The sequence below is a fragment of the Lepisosteus platostomus genome, chromosome 20 (genome assembly GCF_059453375.1).
Source record: "Lepisosteus platostomus isolate fLepPlt1 chromosome 20, fLepPlt1.hap1, whole genome shotgun sequence".
NCBI lineage: Eukaryota > Metazoa > Chordata > Actinopteri > Semionotiformes > Lepisosteidae > Lepisosteus > Lepisosteus platostomus.
In genome coordinates, this window is record NC_142630.1 from 11,311,770 (window position 1) to 11,336,997 (window position 25,228).

The 25,228-nt window shown below is 34.5% G+C and overlaps 1 protein-coding gene across 1 annotated transcript in view; it reads left to right on the top strand.

The window, feature by feature from the left end:
- Positions 1–25,228, top strand: part of itfg1 (integrin alpha FG-GAP repeat containing 1) — a 112,517-nt gene that overhangs the window by 55,059 nt on the left and 32,230 nt on the right. Inside the window, exons 11-13 of the mRNA XM_088614189.1 lie at positions 9,735–9,885; positions 11,372–11,480; positions 24,356–24,399. Of these exons, the coding sequence (XP_088470315.1) occupies positions 9,735–9,885; positions 11,372–11,480; positions 24,356–24,399 (304 nt within the window). The remainder of the gene's footprint in view (positions 1–9,734; positions 9,886–11,371; positions 11,481–24,355; positions 24,400–25,228) is intronic.

Below are 25,228 nucleotides of genomic sequence, written 5' to 3' on the forward strand. Positions count from 1 at the left end.
CACTTCTCCATGTTTCTCATCCTCTGACATTTTCAGCTACATGCCAGGCTTCTTGTTCAAAATAATGTTAACTAGCAACAATTTGTATCAAAAATGCTCTTTGTCCCTATAGGTATTATGAAATTATATATTTTTTTCCTAATGTAGATTTTTATCTGTTTTGATATCTGTCATTTTTTCCAAAATGCATGTATAATTAAAAAAATAAATTTTGAAGCAATTCAAGGCTGCCTTTTAATATGGAGTTTCACGCTACAGACATGCCCTTTTGAAACATTGCTGTGTTTATCAGCATGATAATGCAATGTATCTCAAAAGGGCATTTTTAAAGTGTAGCAACCAATGGTGCATATTTATCCACATTTTATTTGCTTATTTTGTGTTGCTTATTTTTTTGGTTTTTTGCCTGCATAGCAGAATGTATAGCTTTAGATTTATTTGTTTTTCAGAGAAAATACAGGATAGACAGTATCCTCTCATTGTGCATATTTTTTTTCCATAGTTGTTTTTATCATTTTGTAAAGTGCTTTGAGAAGCCACCTTTAAAGGTGCTATATACAGTAAAATAAAATGTATTTATTATTAGAAAACCTATAATGTGTTTGCTTTGCTACTTTAGTTTCTTAAGAGCTACCTAGTTCTCATCTTTAATAATTGGAGAGTTCTTGATGTTGGCCACATGGTTTGAAATGTAGTCGTGAATTCCTCTTATCATAAAGGCACAATCTGCCAAATGTCCCCGAGATATTTGGAATCCTACACAGAAAACCACTTTTAATTACCAACCAAAGCAAAAGCACAGTGAGAGGGGCAGATTGAGACTGGGAGGAGAAATAAACTCCTCCTGCCAACTATGATTCTGTATAATGTTTGATCATCGAAGGGTAGCATGGACTAACTGCATACTAATGTACTGTTGTGTTATTAATTTTTTGATGTCTGTATACTGTACTTGCATTTACTGAGACATGGTTTGATGTGACAATGAAAACTTAAAGTGATGGGTTTTCATTGCACTGGCTGAATAGACAATAGTAAGCCACAGGTAAACATGTAGCAGGGGTCTATCTAATGGTAAATAACCTTTGGTGACTACATATTATTGTCAGAGATAGTGTATGTACGCCTCCTGATTGTCTCTGCATCTCTTCTATCTCCCTTTAGTGTTTGCCCAGCTTTTTATAACAATTCCATTCACCCTGAAGCCACTGTGGAAGAGGTGTCTGAAATAATTTTTGATGTTGCTTAAAAATTGCATTGCTAGGAACTACATCCCTAGATATTCCTGAATTAATTCTGGGAGATTTTAATCATTACACTCTAAAATATGCTTTCGACTTATCAGTATGTGATTTTCCCAGGTAGGTGTACAGAATTATTGATTGATGTCTGCTCATCTCTTACAAACCCTTCTTTAGGTAGGTCTGTTCACAATACCGAGCTGCTCAGGCTTGTTTATGAATGAGAGATGAGATCAGTACAAGACTTGGAAAAATAAAATACTGAACAGTTAGAGGGTTGTTTTAACAGTGCAATGAAATGTATCCCAAGGAGGATATCCATGAACTTGTTGATGTGGTGTCTGAGTATATAGTATTTGTGTGTCAACTCCTAAACATTTAAGTGCTAAATGTGGAATTATTAAAAACAAGTTTTTTTCTCAGGGAGATGCAGAGCTTAGGAGTGCAGAAAGAAGTGAATAGAAAAATCAGTAAAGCTAAAAGTCATTACGTACATAGAACTGATGGTGCATATCAGGTGATACTAGGGTTCCATGGCAGGGGTTTAAATCTATGTCCAGGACTACTAGAAAGAGCAATGTGAATATTTTACTTGTGTTGAATGTCCCGGAAGGCCAACATCAGTCAAATTATCTAAACATGTTTTATACCCATTTTGAATTAAAAGCTACAATTACCACAGATACAAATGCCGACTTCCCTGAATCTGAAAATTTTAAGATTGACACAGTAGAGGTTTGTAGGCAGTTTAGGAGCATACATATAAGTAAGTGTACAGGCCAAACTCTGTGTGCAGTTCTTTTGGACATTTTAGGTGTGTGATATTTTTAGTTGACTTTTTCTGCTTTATATTTATAAATCATCTCCTCTCTTCGAAATAATAAGAATAAGAATAATTGATTATTCCAATTCCCCAAAATACCAGGCCAATTGAGCTTAACAACTACAGGCCTGGCCACCACTCACCCCTATAAAAATTCTGAAGAGAATAATAAAACAACTCTTTATGAAAGACCCGCAGGACCTTACTGATACCCTGCAGTTTGCGAATGGAAAAAGGAAAGGAAATGATGATGCAATATTTACCTTCTTAAACATGCTTTATTAAAATCTATACTCAGCAAAGTAATTCTTTTATTTTCCTCTACTTTTCATTCAGCCACTCGTATTGGCACAGAAGCTCTCAAAGAAGTTCAAATTAAATGGTAACTTGATTGGAGGATTTTTTCATTTTTAGTGGGAAAATATTCTGATGTGTGTTGTACTTCTATATAGATCATCATAAGGCTGTGTCTTGACCTTCTTGCTGTACATTTTTGTAATGTATTGATTGTGAAAGAAAACATATGTATTATAAAGTTTTCTGATGACACAGCCTATCAGTTTATTAAGGAACACACATTATTATGTGCCTGTTCTAAATAATTGTATTGAAGAGTCTGATGTGTATTTGTATTTTGTATTCTTTTGTTTTCAAAACTCAACGTGGATTTTGAAAAAAAAATGTTTTTCTAAACCCCACTGTAATTAATGGTCAAACTGTAGAGTTTAACGATGATTACAAGTATTTGGGATACTAAGATAGGGTATACTCTATGTTGTAAAAACTATTTAAAACAGGCTCACAGATACTTTTTTCTAAGGTATATTTGATTTTTTAAGGTGGAATTAATTCATTTAATACTTTTCTATAAATCATTTAGATTTATTCATCATATCAACCTAAGGGAATGTCCTAAATGCTGTCTTCTGGAATAGGGTTCTTAAGAAAACTAAGAGCATAATGTAGTGTGTGGCACACCCTTACCACCGTGAATTTGCATTATGCCTCTGTGCCCTAAGGCGCAATGGAAATAGACTAAGAAAATTGTTTATCCCCTTGCAGTTTCATTGTTAAACAATATAATATAATTAATTTATAGATATTGTGTGTCCTGACCTCTTTCTTGGGGAGGGTTGTTTTTGCTATATTGTTGTGTTGAATTCTGAAGCAAAACAAATTTCCCTTAGGAAATAATGAAATTTGAATTGAATAGATAAAGGATTTAAAATTGCCCCTTTGCGATGTATAGGATATTCTGTGAAACTTTCTCAGTAACCTATTCCATTGCTTATTTAAATGGCCAAGCCTCCCCACACACCACATTGGTTAACTGCAGTACTTAACTGTGATGAGTAAATTGTACTTACTATGCAAGGGATCTCTCATGTTCTCTGCTTTAGGTTAGCACTTTTTAAAATTGGTTTCATTTTAGATGTACAGAATTGGTTATGCCACTAATCAGAACTTTGTTTTTAGAGAAGCACTTCCAGAACATCTGTGATTTAATGGGAACACTTTATGATTTAGCAGTCATTGTTTCTTTGCAGTCATTGGCTGTATTATTTTTCATGCCTGCTATCTGAAAACAGCTTTTCTCCACTATAAATTATTTGAAACCATATTTGAGCAAATATTTCCTGATATTAAGTGAAATACCAATTCACATTTCATGCTATACTGAAAATAGTATTCTGTATGAATCTAAGTGTATTTTGTTTTACTTGCAATACAGTATTTGAATTCTGTGTAGGAGAGTGTTTATTATAGATTCTGGCCACCTAACCGAGAATTTTATCTGTCTCTGGAAGGCTTTTCTTAGGATAGTGATACATATTAGAAACAGCAGTATGCAAGCCTATCACAGAAAGAAATTTGCCATCAGCATTCCAATGTGTCTTGAGAGTAGCTTGCAAGACTAATGGAAAAGCACTGTTTGTTTATAAGAGGACTATGAAAAGTGTCAAAGGAACACCATAATATTGTCAGTCCAACAAGTCGAAAGATTTACTGAAAAACATAAAACCATAGGTTTAGGTAAACACATACATCTGAGAGTTCTGCTTTGCATTGTGATTTTTAAATATAGATTTAGTAAATATGTGATCTTTGGATCTTTTGGTAATATGTGATTACAAAATGAAATTAAAATGGATGTTGTGCTACAAAATTTAAACTGAAAGATAAAATTCTTGATAGGCAGTTCCAAGCACGTAAGATAGTTTTCAAAAAGGTTTTATTTGTCAGTACTTCAAGGTGGAGGGTGCAGTTCATATGAAGCTTAATAGAATTGCACTCACTGCATTAATTTAAACTTACCATTTTCCTTTTCATCATTGAAGAAATTTACATAAACTGCATCTTTGCACTCCCAAAGCAAGGTTTGAAATCTGTAAAGTAGGATTGTTCGTGCAATTTTATGAAGCAGTATGGGTATTTCTGCTAGGATATATTGTTATGAACACAATTTTTCTACAAAGTTTACAATAAGAAATGTTGAGGGATCAACTGTAGCCATTTAGAGAATGCCCAAAAGGTAAGAATTGGAAAGGAATGCAATGCATTCTCTGTGCTTTCTGTGTGTCGCTCTTTAATTGACTGATCAACATGAAAAATTATCCATGTAAAGTGTTGGATAGTGGTAGCTGAATAAGGTATCCTTAATATGCTGCAAGGATAGTTGTTGGAAGTTGTTGGAACAGAAGAATAGAAACAAAATGAAAAGTTAAAACTTCAGTAAGTAAACGAGTAGTATTTATTTTCCAGAAATCTGCAGCTTAATATCTTAATTTTTTAGAACTGTTTTTTAGGATGTATTTGAGTAGTTTCTAATTATATTAAATATCTTCCTGGCTGTAAGATTATGAAGAATATTTTTGTGGGGAAGCATCTCAGCTTTTTAAGAATAGGGTTATCTTGTGAGTGTAGACAGATAAAGTAGTAGGTATGTTTTATCCTGTGTCTCCTTTGATGTGTACCTCTATAATTATTCTTTAAATAGTTATTAAAGTTACATATATATAAGAGAGGGCAGGGAAGCCTTAAACTGCAATTCTGAAAGGAATATAAACAGGCTCCTGGCTGGGAGTGCAGTAACTAAACATTCCAATCAAGAAAACTGTTGAGCTGTCCACATGCTTGCTTTACTTATCTTTCTTGACGAAAACTGTGAAGTAACAAATAGGAAAATTAGGATTGGGCTTCTTTCTTCAAAACAGAACTTCATGAGCATTCTTGTGGCGCTCCCCTTGTATAACAAGTCTGAAGACATCAGACAAATTATGTATGCATTCTAATTAAACCTTTGCGCTTGAAGATTACTTGCTGAATGTTCCACATTTATTAAGGCAATGTACTTTTAATTGGGTAAACTCCAGTATCACTCAGCTGAAGACGAACTACTAATGCACTGTGTTAAAGCCTGAGAGAAAACCGTGGAAGGCAGTGCCAATTTTCATAATCATTTACTGTACTTTATAGCATAATTTTCACCTTCTATTCCAGAAATGATTCAAACCAGCATGCCTGTAAAGAACCTGAAATAATTCAAGAATACAGTGGCTTTTTTGATGGTATAGTGCTGAAAAAAGCGAAGTTTTAAAATTCAGTAATTACAATAATAAAAATGAATAAATTAAACTGTTATTAAATATGTATCTCTATACTACTGCTTCTCCTTCTTCAAGCACCAGTTCAACAGTGAGATTGTCCTGGATGTAATCACAATTGTTTAGTGTTGCTAGGCAATACCAATTCTTGATATCTATGTGCTGTTAAGGTCTAAGGTTGATGCTATCATAGTGGAGCTTGCTGTGGAAAATATATATGGTTAGAAAAAAATGGACTGCTACTTTATGATATAGTGATCTATAGAAGAGGTTATAATATCTTGTTAAAAGCTAAGGTTGAAGTATGCATATGGCATGTTTAGGTGTCATTCTAGTTATAACTGGGTGCTAAGATGAGTATTGAATTTTATAAGACCATGAAGCTGGAAGAATTGGCCCTGTGTCCTAGGAAGTAATGTTATGTTCACATCTAAGATGATAATTGTCAATATTATTGCTCTTCCCCTCTTTGGAAGACCTTGAACAACCTCTGCTCTGTGCCCTTCCGGGACGTTTTTTTTGTTTTGTGGCAAGTAGCTCACCCTTAATACCAATTTCCTGGTGAATTGAGAAGAGTTTGAAATTTTTGCAGATGTTGATCATTCACAGAAACGGATTTTAGACCTTCCACCTCCTCTTCAAGTGGAAGGAATTGTGGAAGTAATTATAGCCTGCAAACTTAATTATTAGAACCCTGTGACGATGTTTCATGTAGCTAAAAGTGTTAGGAGGTAAGGAACAGCAAATGGTATGTCATTACCATCAACTTCTCCCAAACAATTTTAAGAAATAATTAAAAGGCCAGTGTTTCTGCTGCTCTTCTGGCAAACTATGATGAACATTTGCTTTCCCAGCTTCCAAGGGGTAGCTCAGAAGACACTGAAAAATTGGAAGAAATACAAATGCTAGAAACTGCAATCAGCTAAAGGTAAATTAACAGGTCGAGACCAAATTGCTTCTTGTCAGGTGAAAGGATTCTGGTAAATTGCAGACAGAGGGAAGTCCTTGATTTGATGAGAGAGTAGACTTGAAAAGCAGGTTCTAATGTGATTTTTAAATCGATACCAGAAACAAGCTCACTGTTTTCTTGGTAGAAGGAATCCTTTTTAAATCTGTCAGAAGGAAGTTTCGTCTACTAAGTTTACTATGAAATAAAGAAGCTTGTGTTGCATGTTGTGTTTTTTAAAATAGTTTGTACAGCTGCATCACAAGGTGAAAGAAGCACAAGCCTAGCAGTCCTACACTGTGTACAGCGAGTGTCTGATCCATCTTTTTTCTTGCTGAAGGATTAGGTCTCCTTTAAACACTGGTTCACAAAGGAAAATCTCTTAGAAAACAATTGTTACTTGTAGCATAAATTTCTTTTCATAGCCCTATCTCACTGGTTCTCTGTGCTCAGGAGAATACATTCATAAGTCTAACGTTCCTAGTAACACATTGGCAGTGAGCTCTGTTAAGATGGCAGTGACATTATTGCGTGAGAATGAGGCACAGGATAACTTGAGCACAAGTGCAACTGCGAATTACCTGTCTTTTTGTTCAGGAAAAAACAGCTGCTGAAACAAGGGTCCAAAGTGACCAATTAATGTAGAGCTGAAATGTGTTTTGTCAGCGTGGCCCTTAGACATGACAGTGCTTGGCAGGGAGAGTCTTCTACTGCTAGTTTGAAAACCAAATCTTGCTGGTCTAGAATACAATTACAGTACATGCATTCAAACAAATGTTTGTTTTCTCTACTTCTTTCCATAAAGTAAACATAACCAGAGGAAACATCATTGTATTATGTGAATTCAGTACATGTTTGAGATGGTCCCAGAATCATGGTCTCGTTTACCACAAGTCTATACTGAATATCTATCCAGTTCTTACTGCAGGTCTATAGTGAACCCTTCTAGATCCTTGTCATTTGATGATAATTGATTTAAAATATTTTTTTAATGAAAAAAATGCATGCTGCTGAAGTCTAGGACTAGTTTTAGGTCGTTTTCAGTTGAGCATTAAGGTGTTATTAAAAATCATACATAGGCAAAAAAAACATTTCTTTATACTTCCTAGAAGTCCTACCTCTCAGTTACTCAGACAAATTCATTATTATCCCTTCTATATTCAAGATTGTTTATGTATTCTTCTGAAGTAGAGTAGTGAAGAACAGCATTACAGTGGGCACCCTGCGTGTTAGAACTCAGTAGCCATTTCAGTAGCCAGTAGAACATTTCAGATATAATAGCAAAAGAGCTATTCAATGACAGCTCAATGTTGGAAGCTCCCATTTCACCTCATTTTATGTGATTAATGTGTGTTCTGCCATCAGTAGTAGCAGGTAAAGAGATGTAATTAAAGTAAAGAGAAAGAAAACGCAGGAAAAAAGCTACAGGCATTGTAATACATATTAAAGAGGTTTTAAACACCAGCTGTACTGCTGAAGAGGACATTGTCAAGACAGCTCGTGGGTGTTTTATCAGTCCAGTTTTAATGCACAAACCACATAATCATAACCTTGTGATTTCTGTCTTTCAAATATCTTTGGAAAAGAAACAACAGAAAGGTACTACAAAGTCTACAGGTTATGAATAACAATGATTACCTATAATGTCTTTTTTTTGTAGTGAAAATTTGCAGAACTTCAAAGGGTTCTTTCCTTACACATTTTTCGTCATGTATTCAGAGCACACAGACAACAAATAGCCTAGAATCTGAGATGTAACATGACAGAGTACTATCTTGAAATGCAATGGTACATTATTAATGGTCAAAACCACGAAAAGGAAAGTGTTAGGTCTTTTAAATAAAAAATGATGGTAAGCATTTTATCTGGTTTCTGGTTCAGTACCATACACACCTCAGTCAATTGTGATAATAAATAGAAAGATGGAGTCCCACTCTACTGTCCTGCAAATGACTGTTTTTTTTCACTTGCCTAATTTGAAATTTGATGTCCTTGTCTTTATTTTTAAATTAGTGTTTTTTTTATTACACCAAAACTCTGTCATGCTATATCCATTGTATTTAGTTAACCACAGCTGTGCTCAGTACAGGTAAATAAAGTAATACATTAAAATTGAGTCTACATAAAGTATCACTAAATTATTCAATGGAACAATTAAGGTTACAAAGCAATTTTGTGTACTCAGTTTCATTCTTCAGCGGTACAAAACATAACCTTCTGAAATCTTGGTGTTTACTTGAAAACACCGTAAAAAGCTTTAAGTATTGTCAAAGGTGACAAGCATTACTTAGAACAAAAAGTGCCTCAGTCTCTGTTCTAACATGCTATCCTGCAGTGCTAAATATACACAACCTAGTGTGTTTTAACTGTAAAGGCCAATTCAAGTTAGTTAAAAGCATTTTCCTCTGACTTTGAAGACCACTTCAACTAGGATAAAGCACACAAAAATAAATAACCTAAGGTATAACAGAACAACAACTAGAGATAAGAGATTTTTCATTTTGCCGTCTCGTGCTGTCAAATTCATAAAGGCACAAAAGAGAATCACCCAAAGAAAAATAAACACAATAATTGCTGTAGTGTTCAAAATATTTTCTTTCTGTACCTCTGTAATCCTATCTAAATTTGAAGCTTTTCTCTATATCTTTTTTTTTTTGATGCACTGCAGCCTTGTGCTTTTACAGGTTAGTCTGAGGTGCATTCAGGCAGCTCTATTTTTATCCCCGACAGTCAGGTTTCTTTCCTTTCCTTGTCAGGATCCTTTTAAGTGTATTTTCACTCAACATAAAGACTGTCACCCTGTGCATTGTTCTAATGGGCAGGAAGCTGCATGGGTAGTGGTCAAATCGTGCTTCAATTCCGAATTCCATGAAAGACCTGCATTACAAAACTTCTGATGCTGCTGCACAATTTTCAGATGGAAAAAGTTTATATCACAATCAGCCTCTTCTATGTAGAAGACTGAAACGTGCTAAAAATAAAACAGTTAAGAGAGTCAATGTGTTTATTTTCAGTTTTGGTGTTTTTTAATGTGTGTTTTTTTTTTTGCTATTCAGTCTCTTGTTCTTCTACAGATGCTAACATCTTTTTTTCTGTCTCTGTTTTATTCTGTGTGTCAGTAATCAGCAAGCCTTTCTTTTGGAGAATGTTCCATGCAACAACGCCAGCTGTAAGGACGTGGGACGAATGTTCAGGGTCTTTTGGGACCTCTCCGACCTGAGTCACATTACCAGTGCTGTGGTGGCAACCTTCTTTGACATTTATGAAGACGTGAGTGCCACTCTTTTTGCTGTGCCTTGTTTTTCTGATTGTTTTTATCTTTCGTTATTTAAAGCCTAACAGCAAATCATTGTTAAAAATGTGGAAATCCATGTATGAATCCTGGTTTAAGCTTTGCAATTAATTAATTTCGTGGATGGTAGTTGATCAAGCAGTGGCAAATAAGTAGAGCTATCGCATTCAAATACTTTAAGATTAAAAAAACTACAGGAATTGATTATAAGGAACCTGTACCTAAGGGGGTTATTAAGAGTACATTTAATGCAAACTAGTAATCATTGTATTATAAAGAATAAAGGGTGTTATGTTGTTAGAAAGGTAATTATTGTGGATTAACTCTGTAAACATATATGATTAGATGTAAGAGGCTGGTCGCCTAGAGGAATGTCCTTCCATATAGAATTCTTTGGGTTTTTTTTAAATTAACATTGCTGAAACCTTTTAATATTATTGTCTTATCAGGGGGAAATAAAAATAAAGTATAAATGCTCTATAAGCACAAATGCAGTTTGCAGCAAATTATACTTGCAATATTTTCTCATAATACCCCTTGCCTAAGACATCTGATGCGCTGCAGGACACAATTAGTTCAAGATGGTCCATGACTGTCTTATAATTAAGTGACAGTGCATTAGAGGAAAAGCAGAACCTTGGGTCCCCAGAGGGATGGTGTAATCTCATAGCTTCTCTCCCTCTTAATACTTTTTCATGTTTAAAGGCGTTTTGACAGTATGTTGGAGGTGGGGAAGCAGAAGTGGTCAGTGGCCAGTAGACCACCAGAGAAATAACAAAGGCACAATAGTATTATATAATGTTGTGCCATGCTCTCTAAATTAGACTTCAAGTGATCCCAAATGTGAAACAAGTAGCTATTTTGTCCTGCCACCACAGTACACATAGACATAGAACCCAATAAATAACTTCTGCAGATCTAAACAGGAGGATCAAGGGAAATCTGTTTCAGTCTTCATCTGCCAGTAGAGGTCACTGTGTCACAAAGATCAATTAATCTTATGGCTTTTCCTTCACTGTGTCATAGTAATAAGCCTAGATTCCCTTTGGTTTGTAACCATAGCCAAGCTTGGAAAGTTAACCAGCTCAGCCTCAGGAATGTCAAGTGACATAAATATTTACAAGGTAATGTGCTGATGTGAGGATAATGATCTGTGGGTGTATATATCTTGTATGTATATGTGTGGTGGTGGCAGGTTTGGTGTAATAAAATTTGTCTGGGCATTTACATCATTAAAATGTCAGAGTTCACTGCTTTTTTTCTGTTTTATAAAACATCTAACGGTGTTGTGAAAGTCTTGCACAATAAGAAAAACAATCACACTAGGTCTTTTTATAGCACTTGAAGAAGGTAATATACCAATCACTGTAGGTCTTTTTATAGCACTTGAAGAAGGTAAAATTCAGCAATAAAAAGCTGCTTATCCTCGTTTTGTAACAGATTTAATCAAATTTATCATTACAGGGAATATTAGATATGATCGTGCTCAGCAAAGGAGGAGCAAAAAATGAACTAGCAATCCATGCTTTGAAAAACAACTTTGAGGCTGATGCCTATTTTGTAAAAGTGATTGGTAAGTTATTTTATTTTACTAGTTTCAAATGAAATTGAATTTTAACTGAAGATGTTAGAAATAGGAAAGTCTAATTTTGAAATCAGGGCCTGAGTGTAGAAAAATGTTTAAAATAGCAAGATCTTTTACAGGCACCAGTTAGCACTGATGATTATGGGCCTAGCTGGAACAAAAATCGGCAGACACAAGAGCCCCACAGTACCAGGATCACTAGAGAATCACTAGTTTAAAGCCTCTTTAAATGCTGAAGAAAACTGAATTTGAAGGAAAAGTCGGATATTATTAGACTGCACTTTGAAGCAATATGCTTTTTTTTAGGATTTAGATTAAAAATCATACTTTTGATTAAACCAGGTGAGGTGTACAAAAAAACAGTCAATATTGCTGTGTATTTAATATGATGTTTTTTTCCTCCGATCTGTTATTGTCTTTTTCAAGTTAACCACTCTAAACTTTTAGTGAGAAATTATCCATCGACCATTGACTATAAGCATGTAGTGTTTTATTTCTTTATTCACTTGAATAATACGAAGTTGCCATGCAGCTGTCAGATATTGACATACAGTTGTTATTGTGAACCTCATCTGTATTATTTGAAATTATGTTTTAAAGGCTTGATTGATTTTCTTATTCAAAATATTAATTAAAATGTGTATTAACTTTATATAAATTCTGAGCATGGAAGCTCTGCTGAATCTTGTGGTGGTTGTTTCTTTGTTTTAAGGAAAGAAATGGAGTGTGAAGATATATATAGAAGATGTTAAAATTGATAATGCTGACATTTAGAAATAGCAAATTGTCAACAAATAGCTTTAGTGCCCTTTAATCTGTGGCTCCAAGGTTTTAATTAAAGATGAACCAACATGTATTTTCACAGTGACAGGAGTCTTGCTTTGCTGCTTGGTTTTTGTCCATGCTGTAATCAGACCTGGGATCCTGTCAGGTTCAGTGAATGTAGACAATTGCTTCAAACTACAGATTAGCCATGTCTACAGGTCTACAATTAATTCTTTTTTGTTGTGTTAAATGTTTTTTTTTATTCAAAAGATTACATAAATAATGCAGCAGTTTTTTAAAATTAAATAGTACATTTTTCCTTGATTTTTCTTTTCTGTTTTTAGTGCAAATACAAGTAGTGGGTTTCCGAATGATTATGTGTGCAAATCACTAGCTACTCTCGAGTGAAAAGGAGGAACAGCAAAATTTATGGCAGATTTGCATCTGCTCCCCTGCCAGGAGGACTATGCTGATTGCTACATTATATGATGAAGTTGTCAAGCATCAGTAGAGAAAAAAATACACTTCCCTGAAGCTCATTGTGTTAGAAAAAAAATGCTTCAGTGCTTCTAATGCCTGCAGAGCAAAAATGTATATGATAGCATTTGTAAGTGCAAAGGGAAAACTGAGTTGATACCAAACCCTGTTTGGGCTCTAGGGATAATGCTTTGGAAATTTACATTTGGACAGTTGAGTTCAGCTTTCAAAAAGGTCTGAGCTTTCTTGTGCAACACTTTACCTAATGACTGTTTAACAAGGTAGGCACTTGAATCAGTATTTCTGACTCACCAATAAGAATTCATAAAAACATGGGAAATGTTGCAAATGACAAGAGATAATCTAGCCCAGTTTATTTGGTAGCTGATTCGCTTCATCAGTATAAAATATTATCCAGCCATTTCTTAAGAGAGTTTGGGACTCAACCCTTTAGCTGGGAAGCCTCATTTAGATATCCACAACACAATGTGTAAATCAAGGTTATTTATACTTCAGCCTACATTAATTCACTTTTATTTGCCAATTGTAACCTCATGTCCCCCTTTTAAAACTGAGTGTGACATAGTTCCTTTATTGACTAACTATGGTACTTCTCTCTGTCTAATCCTCTCAGCCTCTTTCGTTCTAGTTTTCAGACACCAGGATCGACTCATATTCTTATTTGAGCTCTTTTTAAGGATATAATATCCTTGTTTGTGGTATGCTCACTAAAACTGAGCACAATATTCTAAATGGCGACTATTTACTAGTATAGTATAAAACGGGGGTGCAATTTGCCTTGGTTTTACTCTTTGTTTACTCTTTCTGTCATATAAGCAAATATTCTTTTTGCTCCGCACAATATGTCCTCATTAAGACTACTGTAGTTGAATCTCTTCTTAAACACCCAGATCCTTTTCATGCATATCATCCTGCAATACAGTACGTCCCTACTAGCTGTGAAGCTTCAAAAATCCGTTGGTACTTATATTAAATTTCATTTGTCAAGAGTCTGTCCACTTCATGATGCTGTCATCTTGTAATTTCTATTTCTGTGTTTGCTGCTTCCCTTATTTTTTTAGAACATCTGCAAATTTAACTAGTTATCCAAATCAAAATAATTGATTTTTGACCTGTAGATCAGGAAGAGCAAAGGGCCTAAAATGGGTCTCTCCGGGCTGCTTTAAATCTGCCCAATTAGTGGTAGTACCCTTAAGATAACACAGTTGTCTAGTGTTCATTTAACCAAGTCTTATCTTAGATACCTATGTCTTCTAAGAATGAAGCTTTTATAAGGGACCTTATCCAATGTTTTCTGGAAATCTAAATGTGTCATGTAATATGTTTTTTGTGGGGGGGTCCTTGTTGCTTCTTTGAAAATTTGTATGATCCTTCCTTTCTAAATCCTTGTTAGTTCTTAAAATGTTTTTGGTTTTTTAAGTACTCTTCTAATATAGCTTTAACTGTGGTTTCCATAACTTCACCATTAAGAGAACTAAGATGGACTTGCCTATCATTACATCCTCATTACTTTAAGTATGAAGAATGGAAAAATGTCATCAGGCTTAGGCATGTTATTGTTTTTTAAGATACCACTTGAGCCCCTGTAGATCTGTAGATTAAGTTACACTAAAATAACCCTGCTGGAGCATGTTATTGACTAAATTAAATTTTCTTAAAAAGCGAAACTTGTATGTCCTGAAAAAAAAACTCTAAAAAGCTACCCAAGTTAAATTTAGTTTTTTACCTATAAATGCTGTAACTTATACTCTGTAAGTTTTGTAAAGTTCTGTTTTCACGTGAAGATCAGCTATTTTTATCAAAAATAGTATATCAACAATCAAGTTATTGAATAAATGATTTTATATTTTATTATTTTATATGATTAATAAATAATCAAACTTAATATTTTCTAAAAATATTAAGTGGAGGTTAAGCCTTAGTACAATCAGAAACTGCCATAGATATCTGGATAACTTAGATGAGAATACTTATGATAGCAAGAAACTTTCTTTAACTGTGTCTACAACTTTATTTAATCACAAGGTTTTACATGCTTGAAGCATCTTAAAGATTTTGCTGAAAGGATAAAAGAAACAGATGTTTCTAGGGGTATTACAGGGGTTGAAGAGACTGAAATGAGAATGTAATTGCTAGTCTTTGACAGCTCTCACTTGACTTCTTTTCTTCAAGGACAGCAGGCGATTTCCGCCAGCATTAGTTCCCAAACTGTTATCGACCAATCAGCTTTAATATTGACTTTACGTCTAGGTTTTTTAGAGGATGACATTATAAAAGATAGGTTTCGGGATGTCAGAAAGATTGAACTAATTGCAGCATTCAGCACTAATTCAAGTCATGGCTTCATCATTTGAAATACACACTCATTTGCCTGCTGTGCTGGCGTCATGTTGGCGTTTTATAGCAATTAATCTGAGAAATCAGTATCTTGTGGCAATTAATTAAAATAGCTCCTCTTATTTTTGTCTTTTACTGTAGCTAAATTCTTTGTTTTACTGTGCTACTGGCACCCTTTATTGAGCTGTAAAATGTATTCTAATCACTCCCTCTTTTAGATTTTTGTTGATCCAAATTGACATTTAATTTAGAGGAGTTAATAAACTGTAAATTGATTAGGGGCAATATGTCACAAAAACCTTATTAAGAAGCTACCCATTGCTATGAGGGTAAGAGACAGACCATTAACTCAGCATGTGGGTCTCAAGCTATTACAGAACCTATGGCTATTGTATTTGTAGACTTGCAGTGTGATTGTATGCTAATTGAAAGAATGTTAATCTGTCATGCATAATATGTTGATCAAGGTTTAATTGGTTTTATTTTTTGTCCAGGTTATTTTTCTTTTTAAGCATTTTCCAGTAAACTGCCTTTTATTTAAATGTGTTAATTGTTCTCTTCCAAGAAAAATTTTAAACCTGAGCATTGGCCCAGGTGTCTCTGATGTTCATTTCACAATTATATATTCATATGTACATAGAAAATGTCACCCATTCCATTATATGTTATATGTGCATCTATATTTTTATATATAAAGGGAGAATGTGGTATTAATGTTGAGGTTGCGGTGTTGTCAGTGACAGCTGCATGACTAGCACCTGTCTAGGCACTCCAGGTCTTGCAGTGTGAAAATTCACAGCTTCGCCGACGATAGCCTGTGCCACAGGAAAACACGCAGAAGCCCCATCCCTGTCCTGCTGGTCCTAGCGCTACATACAAGTTAATGGGCAATTTGAAATTCCTTTTAAAAATGTTCTTTGTGAATCCAAGTTTAATTATTAAGGAATAAGTCATGAAAAGAAAATGTAAAGTATTTAAAGAAATCAGCACTGTTTTTTTTTGTATGACACATGATGTGTCATTTTAAAAAGCCTGTTGGTAAGGTGTGTTTCTTTTTAAACTCTAAAAAGTAGCTGAATGACAGAGATTCAATGATTTTGAAAGAAAATCTTCGTGTGATCTTATCGATTTCTTGCAGCAAAGCTAAATACCACTCAGTGAATTAATGCCCTCCCTCCTCCTTTGGGAGATTATATGGTCAGATTCTGAAACCCTTATGGTATTCTGAAATTATGGTATATGAAACTACAAATTAAAATTGTTTTTCTTTATGTTGCCTTGTTCACATGTTACCAACAACAGTGGCTTGCAAATGTGTTGAAAGTGTGTTACATTGATGTTATGCACGTCAGGATAAAGCTCTCTGGTACATCTAATGCCCTCTTACATCCATTCTGTCCTTTCACATTGAGCTGCAGCATCACATGATTTACAGACTAACCACTGGCTCATTCTCGTTATATTGGTTTTTTTAATACAGCCCACTGTGGTTGCTGTATAGTTATCAGGTGCTGAGATACTGTAGTATGATACTATGGCACAGCCATGTTATATTAAAATTGGAAGTACATTTTAAAGATAACACTATTCACATCTTCCCAGTAGACACATGATTAACGTAATATTTCACTCTTTAAGAACTAAGACACTCATTTCCAACCAGATTTTTGATGGTTTCAAGTTCAACTATTTGTAAAGAACCAACATATCACAGTGTTTAATTAAACAACAGTGAATCAATAGTGATTTATTGAGAAATTGAAAGGGGACAAAAAAAATCAGTCTCATTTTGCAGAAGAACATCCTGTCAAAAAAATAAACCAAAGGAGGTGATTGCACTTCTCTCATATTGGTATGCAAATTGCACATAATTCAAATACATCTGCAGCCTTTATCCCGTCAGGAATGAAACCTCTTGAATTGGAACTGTGTAGCCATCTGTCACTAATAAAATTGAAATCTAACACGTCCATAAAAGTAGTTATTGTAAGTAAAGAACTCCTTCAACAAAAATCATTGAGCACACAATACGCCTTTTCCTTCTAGTATACATTTAGTGTCAGAATGTTCATCCATGATGGTTTCTCTAAGCAAATAGTGGTCTTTTAGAGCAGTACTAAATGATTATGTACCATGTACTACAAAAGAAAATTGACAGTTTTAAAGCATATTTTTCCTATAAAAGAAAGATTAAGAGTTCTTTTATCCAAGTGAACTTATTTCCTTTTACAATTATTGTCCATATCTCTAACAGTATTGTCATGTTTATTCCAGTGTTGAAAGAAAGCTACTTTTGTTGTAAACAGATTTTGTTGTAAAAACATTTTTTTTTATAAATGCTATAGGTTTCTCAACCAGTTTTCTTCAAAATTTGGTTCTTAAATTATAAGAATCAGAACTCTGCTGCCTCTCATAAATTCATTTAACTGCTATATAAATTATTGAACTTTTAAAATGTATTTTTTGTGTTCAATTATGTTTAAGTTTATTTCTCTTCAAAAATCAATTTTACTTGCCTAAACCAGTTTCATACTTGCTTAAAATAGGATTAGGTTTATATTTACCTCCTGCCCTGCAAAGTAATTGATAAGAGTTATAGGCAGAACAGGGCTATAAAACTGGGCTTTGAGTTTCCAGCTAGCAAAGTACAGTTGGTATGGTTCCAGCTGTTGTCATGGTGAAATTAAATTTGGTTTTGAGTACAGCACAATTTGTTATGGAACAGAGTTGAAATTTATATACAGAGAAGCATAATATAATGCCTATAAGAGGCAAAACAAGGGACCACCTGAACCTGAGTGACAGTGAAATGAACGTGGGCGAATTCTCAGTGGTTACTGTTTTTTATACTGAACTTTTATACATACTGAACTCATTTAGAATAACCATTCCTGCACTTCTCAAGTCTTGGTTTGGGGCTTCAAACCCCCACATTGGACAGTGGGGGTGCAGGCAGAAGCGTCCAACACACCCACTTTTGGCCCACTCATCTTTTAACACGTCACAGACACTACGACTCTGTACCAGAAGTAGAACTTCTGAGAAGAGGTGCAGCCCCTGGGAAGAGGCAAGGGTCACAGTGTCAGTTTGTGACACGTGACCTAGGTTCATAGAGCTGAGTCAGACAACTGAGGCGATTTCCTTTACAGGTTGACCACTCAGGAGCCCCCTTGATGTTGACTCTCAAAAGCAGTGTCTTAGAAACCACTGAACATCCTCAGAGACTACCAAGGGGACCCCCCCAAAAAAAGAAACTTTTCCCCATATGTAGTAGTCTAACAACGTACGAAATCCGTACACTTTTTGTGAATGTGCTCTGACAGTTCTTAAGTCTGGACCTGTTGAGCTGCAGTACTGCTTTTGTTTCTCAGTGTAATTATTATTATTATTATTATTATTATTATTATTATTATTATTATTATTATTATTATTATTGTAGTTGTTTAATTTGATATTGCATGCAAAATAGGATGTCTTAGAAATGGACATTTTGAAGGGAAGGTCTTCAAGTTAAAAAAAACCTTGATCTAAAGTATATTAATTTGATGGAATAAACTAAAATAATATATCAGTCACTATTGTCATAATATACATAATTGTTTTTTGCATAGACCTTAGGAAAATCTTTATTTCTTCTCTATAGGACTTCTAGTATGACAGTTACTCCAGAACCTTAGCAGGTGGTTTCTTATCTTTAAGAGCTTTAATATATAAGAATAAAGCTAGACAAATAAGACTTTTATAAAGACTACGGAAATTAACAATATTTAACCTCCCCCTTATGTCTATGTATGCTCTTCGGCTTTACATAATTCCACTTTGTTCTGAGGTTAGGACCTCAGTTCCAGATTAAGGGTAAGGAAAATTAATTCCTAAGACTTTGAGTTCTTAAAGTGTGAGATTGGAATTTGTGACCTTGCCTGTTTTGATATCTGGTGTTGTTCTTGCTATTGTTTTCTTTATCAGATTTATATTCTCTACATCTGAAATCACGGTAGTTTCTCCTTTCGCTACTTGTTCATTCGCTCATCTATCCATTTATTCATTTAATCTCTCATAAGAAGATTTTGTTGGTTTTATTTAGTTTTTTTGGTGTTTTTGTAATCCCAGCAGTGAGAATATGGAATGTGTTCAAAGGGATGCCTTTTTAAATATAGAAATTGTTATATTTCAGGGATTCTGTGATAAGGTCTGACTCACAGTTAGCACTAATGCAGGCCATGCTTGAGTTAGGGATTAAATACAAATCCAGATACTTTACAGTTGTTCTTGCCAATTCTTTCACCTATTTTAATATTTTGAAGCACAGGAACTGGCTTCAGTAAAGGGAAAGAATAAAAGCAAGATGTTTAAGGCTCTTGTGGGGTGTGATGATGATGTTATCCAGTCAGTCGGATCCGACTCTCTGCGATTCTATAGGCCATCTCTCGCCACTCTTTCCGGTCTTGGACTTTCCCTTGTGGGATGTAGGTATCTTTAAAATAAACTCTTTATTTAATTGTATTGCCATCTTCAGAACTTCTTTCCTTAAATCCTGAGGTAGTCTTAATAAACTGAACCTTTTATATATCGAAAACATGGCTTTCCAGTTCTCAACCAGGTTGGCCCGTAGTCTACTGATTTTAAATCCAGCTCCTCTTGCAAATGTTTGAGTCCTATTATAAACTAATAATTCGATTAATCAGACTTTTGTGTTTCTTATAAGTTACATCAAGTTAATGTGAAAATTGCATATATAGCTTCCCTCTCAGTTGTAGATTAGGTTAATATGTAAGTTATAAACAAAGTCAGTTTTTCTACTGTGTAATTGTTTAAGGATTTCAAAGTACACAATCTTCTTCACCTTCACACAGCAGCCTGTGTACTGTTAATTTTTTCAATTATTTTGTTTGAACATCAAACAATCACTTGTGGGTGAGTAAATATCTTCTTGTTAGGTGTTTGAAATTATTCAAACAGGACGTTTTTGCAGGAATAGTGAGCATTTCTACACTACATGCAAGACAAATCAATATTTGAATTTTCTTTGAATTGTTGAGAAGGAAACAACTAAAACAAAATAACAGTTCAGAAGGACTTGGAAATATGTTTTGTTGAAGAGAGTCTATTGTACTTATAGAATGATATGTGTGTGTGCATAACACCATGAATCCTTTAGATGAACACATTCTAGAAAGCAGTAAGCAGTGACAGTATCAATCCACCATAAGCTGCCTTTTTACTTCATTGATTTATAGAGGCTGGTCCAGTGCGGTATGAAGATGTTATCTTTGTGACATCTGGCCTGAAGAATACTTATTTTCTAGAATTCAGCCATGACCCCCCACCTCAGCTTGAAGTTGGTCTCACAACATGCATTTCATTCTGCATATGGATTAATGAAACAGTTACCCTAGAAAAACACACAAATACATTTAAGTTTGTAGTGAATTGCAAGGTAAATATGGTAGATATGTTATGATCATTGACTCCTCTTTACTAAGCCAGGGTTTTTATCATAATATCTGTAGTATGGAATGGACCACAAATGCATTCGCACTACTCTGTTGACATATTTTGAGAAATGGCTTGGCAGGCAGTCTTAACTTTCCACTGTCTATAACTCAATGTGAGGTCTCAGTTCACTGCCTTCAAGAGAGTGACTTAGTACTTGGAATGCACCGTGGTCTGGTTTACAAGTGTATAGCGATCTTAAAACATTGGCATGACATTTTTTAATAACGGTAATCGTAGAGCTAACATGCTATCTAAATTATTTGTCATCTGTCATTTACGTGAATCAAAGATTGAGCAGTCCTTCATGAGTAGTTGAGCTGGAAAAAAAGAATCATCCATTAAATTACATTTTTAATCTCTGTGTAGAGATTATTAAAGACTGTGCATATTTGTGCACCCCTCCTACAGATCTAATAGTCTTTTTTGAGAAACTGAGAGATGCATTCAGGAACTTGTGAAATTATTTTCTTTTAATTCTTGTTTTGGCAACAATACACTCCAAACGTCTGTTTGATACATTGGCTCATTTAGCATATTCTACTTTCTGAAATTGCCATCAGTTTTAACATTTTCCCTTATCTTGGTACGCAAAATGAAAAACGGCTCGCTTCAGCTGCCTCTCAGCTAGGCAGAATTCAGATGTGCAATTGTATGACTGCAGAGAAAATGTAATGACTGATAATGCTATGTTATGGCTCCAAAAGCTTTTACAGTACATACTTGTAGGAGAGCTCAGGGGCTAAGTTTGCTGCAAGCACAGCAATGAAACATTGATGGAATTCAGAACTCTCTATTTGAGCTTTGTTGAAATAGATAATAGTTTAAACTAAAAAGAAAGAATCAAAACAGACATTGTCAGAGTATAGATATTAAAACACTGGATATGACCACAATGGGGTTCTGCTGGTCTCATAGGAAACCTGGATTTCTGTATGACTAATATGACTGTATCAACGTAATTTATCTCATTTATATGTCTGGTTCTGCATTTGATTACTGCTGATCATTTGGCTTTAGAAATGTAGCTGCATTCTGATCTGTTATAAGGTTCAGTGAGATCAGCCTTATGAAGTCCAGGCTTTGGTATTTTAATATTTAGCCACAGCCACATATTTTCATTAAAGGTGATTCGTATCTGTATCTCCATTTGACCGAATGAAGTTGTGTATACCTCATGTAAATAGGTAACTGTAAAAGGTTCATTTGAATTCTTGATCCATCATTAGCTCAGTCAGATTGTCTCTCAGTCAATTAATAAAAAACAGAAAAGGTTTTGGTTTATACTTAAAGAATATGAATTCCACACTGAACAGCTGTCATAAATATTGTATTAATGTTTCTTCACCTCAAAGTCTTTCAGTCATTCACTTAAATAATGATGCACCATGTTTTTAAAAAAAGCCACTGTTCACTTTGTGTTGATAGCATTGAGTTACACCTGAATAACAAAGTGTGGTATTTCACTGGAACTAGTACTAGTGATCTTTTGGCTGTGTTTTTTAATTATAGCATGGTGATTGTTTAAATGTATTTTATTAACAACCATTTTAAAATAAAATTGGTTTAAATGATATTATACTGTCCATACAAAATCCACAACATAAATATAACTGTCGCAGACTGAATCATAAGTGGGTAATGTCATTCAGGTCATAGTCTGGTAAACCTTTTGTGAAGTACTTTTTCATGAACCAAGAACAGATTCTCATATTTGGTGGCTTTTTTTCACATAGTACTTTGTCAAGACTAATGTTCTAGGACTGTTTCAAAGATTTATTAACTGACTTCAATTTTTAGCTAACGATTCTATCACTGTAACATCTGCTGGTTTCCCTTCTCCATTAGTGGCTCCATTTTCATTAGCAGCATTCACATTAATTTCCTTGAAGTATCTTAAAAGAGTAAATTTAGGAGGGTGGTTTATGTGAAGCATGGCAAATATTGAGTATAGAATTCCGTGTAGAATAAGGTTCATCAACCTTTAAGCTTCACTTTATGTGTCTGTCTCACTGTGTATATGCCAGTCAATCCCTATGTGTTTGTTTACTGTACCTGTTTTTTTAGTTTCTGTCTTTCTGTCTGTCTTGTAGTTTCTTTGCCAAAATACGTTGTTTGTTGATTAGCCGCAAAACTTTGGTAACTGGAGATTTTCGCTTGCTTTGGAATGTGTGGTTGTTTTTATTACAGATATTATCAGAACATACACATATGCTTTTGAAATCCTAATTAAAGTTTTATTCATCAGTGAAACATCAATAGTCAGGTCCACAGAAGCCAATCAGTATGCTAATACTAATTCCTCTTATTACTGATTAAAGATGTATGATTTCTTCAATTCGCATGCTCTTGGATATGCATAATGCAGAAGGAAATTGAGTTAGGTTTTAGTTTGCTTCGACTGTTACATACGTGAATATCACTAGAATTCAATTTACATTTTAAACCTATAAACTCCTAAAATGTCATTACATGCAGTATATACAAATTTGAAAGATGTGCGTTCAGTTATCTTTCTTAATCTGCTGTTTGGTCAAAAATCAATTTTGATTATGATGTCACCTCATTCACCTCATTCTCTATTTTTTTTTTGTCTTTTCACTGCCCCTCTGGCTGGAAGCCTTTTTTGAAATAAACTTTCTCATGAAAACAGAAATTCAACAGCAAAAATTCAACAGCAAAAATACAAACTGAGTATCTCAGTGCTTTTGGTGCTGACAGTTCTTATTTCTGCTAAATTCACTTTAGTGTATTGTAGAGTGAAAATACTGAAGACATCACAGATTGATTGAGCTGTGTTGGTGCTGGTTTGCTTTCTCCAGAGTGCTGGTCATAGGAGGTGTAGTTGGAAGGTGAAGGATTAATTGGAACAGCTATCCACAATGTGGCACTGACAGGTCACATCTCTGCAGAGAGCTCCCATCATGAGCAGCTGGCCTCTCTGACTCTCACCAGGAGTAGCCTATGGGTCAGCAACAAATTTAGACTTTAGTCAAAAAATTCTGTGATATTATGAAAGCAAGGACATGACTAGTTTAATACCATGTGAAAAATATTCCTTTACTTCAGTAATTTGTAATCTCTGATGGGGTTTCACTTGACTTGGTAAGATAACAGTTTTTTTGCAAAGGTGTGGAGGCTTGTAGGATTTTATTTTTAAGAAGCTTTCTTTCCTGAGTAATATTGTTGATAAGGTTGTCAAATTTGTGATATGATTTCTCATGTTCCCATTATTTAGCACTCATTAATATAGTTAAAATGGTTAATACAATAAAATACCCCGTTGATCGCTGGAGTCTGGTTAAACGACAATATGGCATTGTTAATTCCTGACGAATGTATCGCAAAACTATAGTTATAGTTGTTATACTATATAATAAAATCATTATTTAGAATGATATTTTTATACATTTAATGAACATAATATATCCTTAAATGTTCTTGACTGTACTTTCCTTTAACCTGAAGCATTCTTAGCAGGAAAGATATTTAGCTGTTTTTGTTGCTGTAAAGCAACCAAGTTTTTTTTTTTTTATATTACGTTTCATGGGTTATTAATGCAAGTGCTTTACTTTTTTTCTCAAGTATCTGTTATGTATTACATAATTTTAAATTAGCCTTTTTGATTCTCCATCTCAGACGGACTAAAAGCATGAGAATTAGATTTTGCAAGACATTATTAGGCTCATACTGTGTAATAAAAAGGTTTTTATGTATTTATTCTAATTGATAGTAAAACAAATGATCATTTTTACTTTTTCTTGTTTCAGTGCTCAGTGGACTTTGTTCCAGTGACTGCCCAAGGAAAGTCACAGTAAGTCTCACTTACATATTTTCTCATAGAGTTGTCCATCTGTTAACAGAAACCAGGAAACTGCATATGGCTTTGTCACGCTGGTAGAAAAGTAAACCATCAAGGTATCTGCAGTACCTAGTACACTCATAGAATCATGAGAAGATTTTTAGATCTGATTAAACAGTCAGGTGAGTGCTAGGCAGCTAGCTGTGACTGGCAGTAATGGAGTTCATTATCATATGTGTTTTTAAATGGAATTGTGTTCAACTGGCTGCCCAATTTGTCTGATTTGTGCCTGTGAAAATGTCGTAAAAATGTATCATTTCAGTTAGCAACTTTGAAGTTAGAAAGGAACTATTGTGATTGCTTTTGAACACATTAAATCAAAAGATATTAAAAAATATCAGAATACCCCAGATTGCCAGAGTTCAACAGATTAACAGAAAGATAGTTTACTGAATCTGACTTGTATACTGTATTCTGTTTAGAATACAGTTGTCCGAATAATAAAGTCAATTCACTTTTCACCTTTTGCCCATAGCTAATGGGATCAAAAACATATTTACTTGTTTCCACAATATCTGTTCACATTCTCCTCAAGCATCAAACTGTGGCATGCAAAATGATTCATTCGTGTGACATCCAACATCCCAGTGTCCTTTTTCAAAAACATAATTTGTCTTTTTTGTGCAGTGCTCTTTCTTTTCTTTTATTACAATCCTCACACGTCGGTTTAGGTTTCTGTTTGTTGCTGAGCTACACACCCAGCTAAGTGGCACTAACACAATTCTTTGCTGGGCATTCAACTTGATCTCTTAGTTTCCTCTGCTGTTGTATTGTCTCTTGT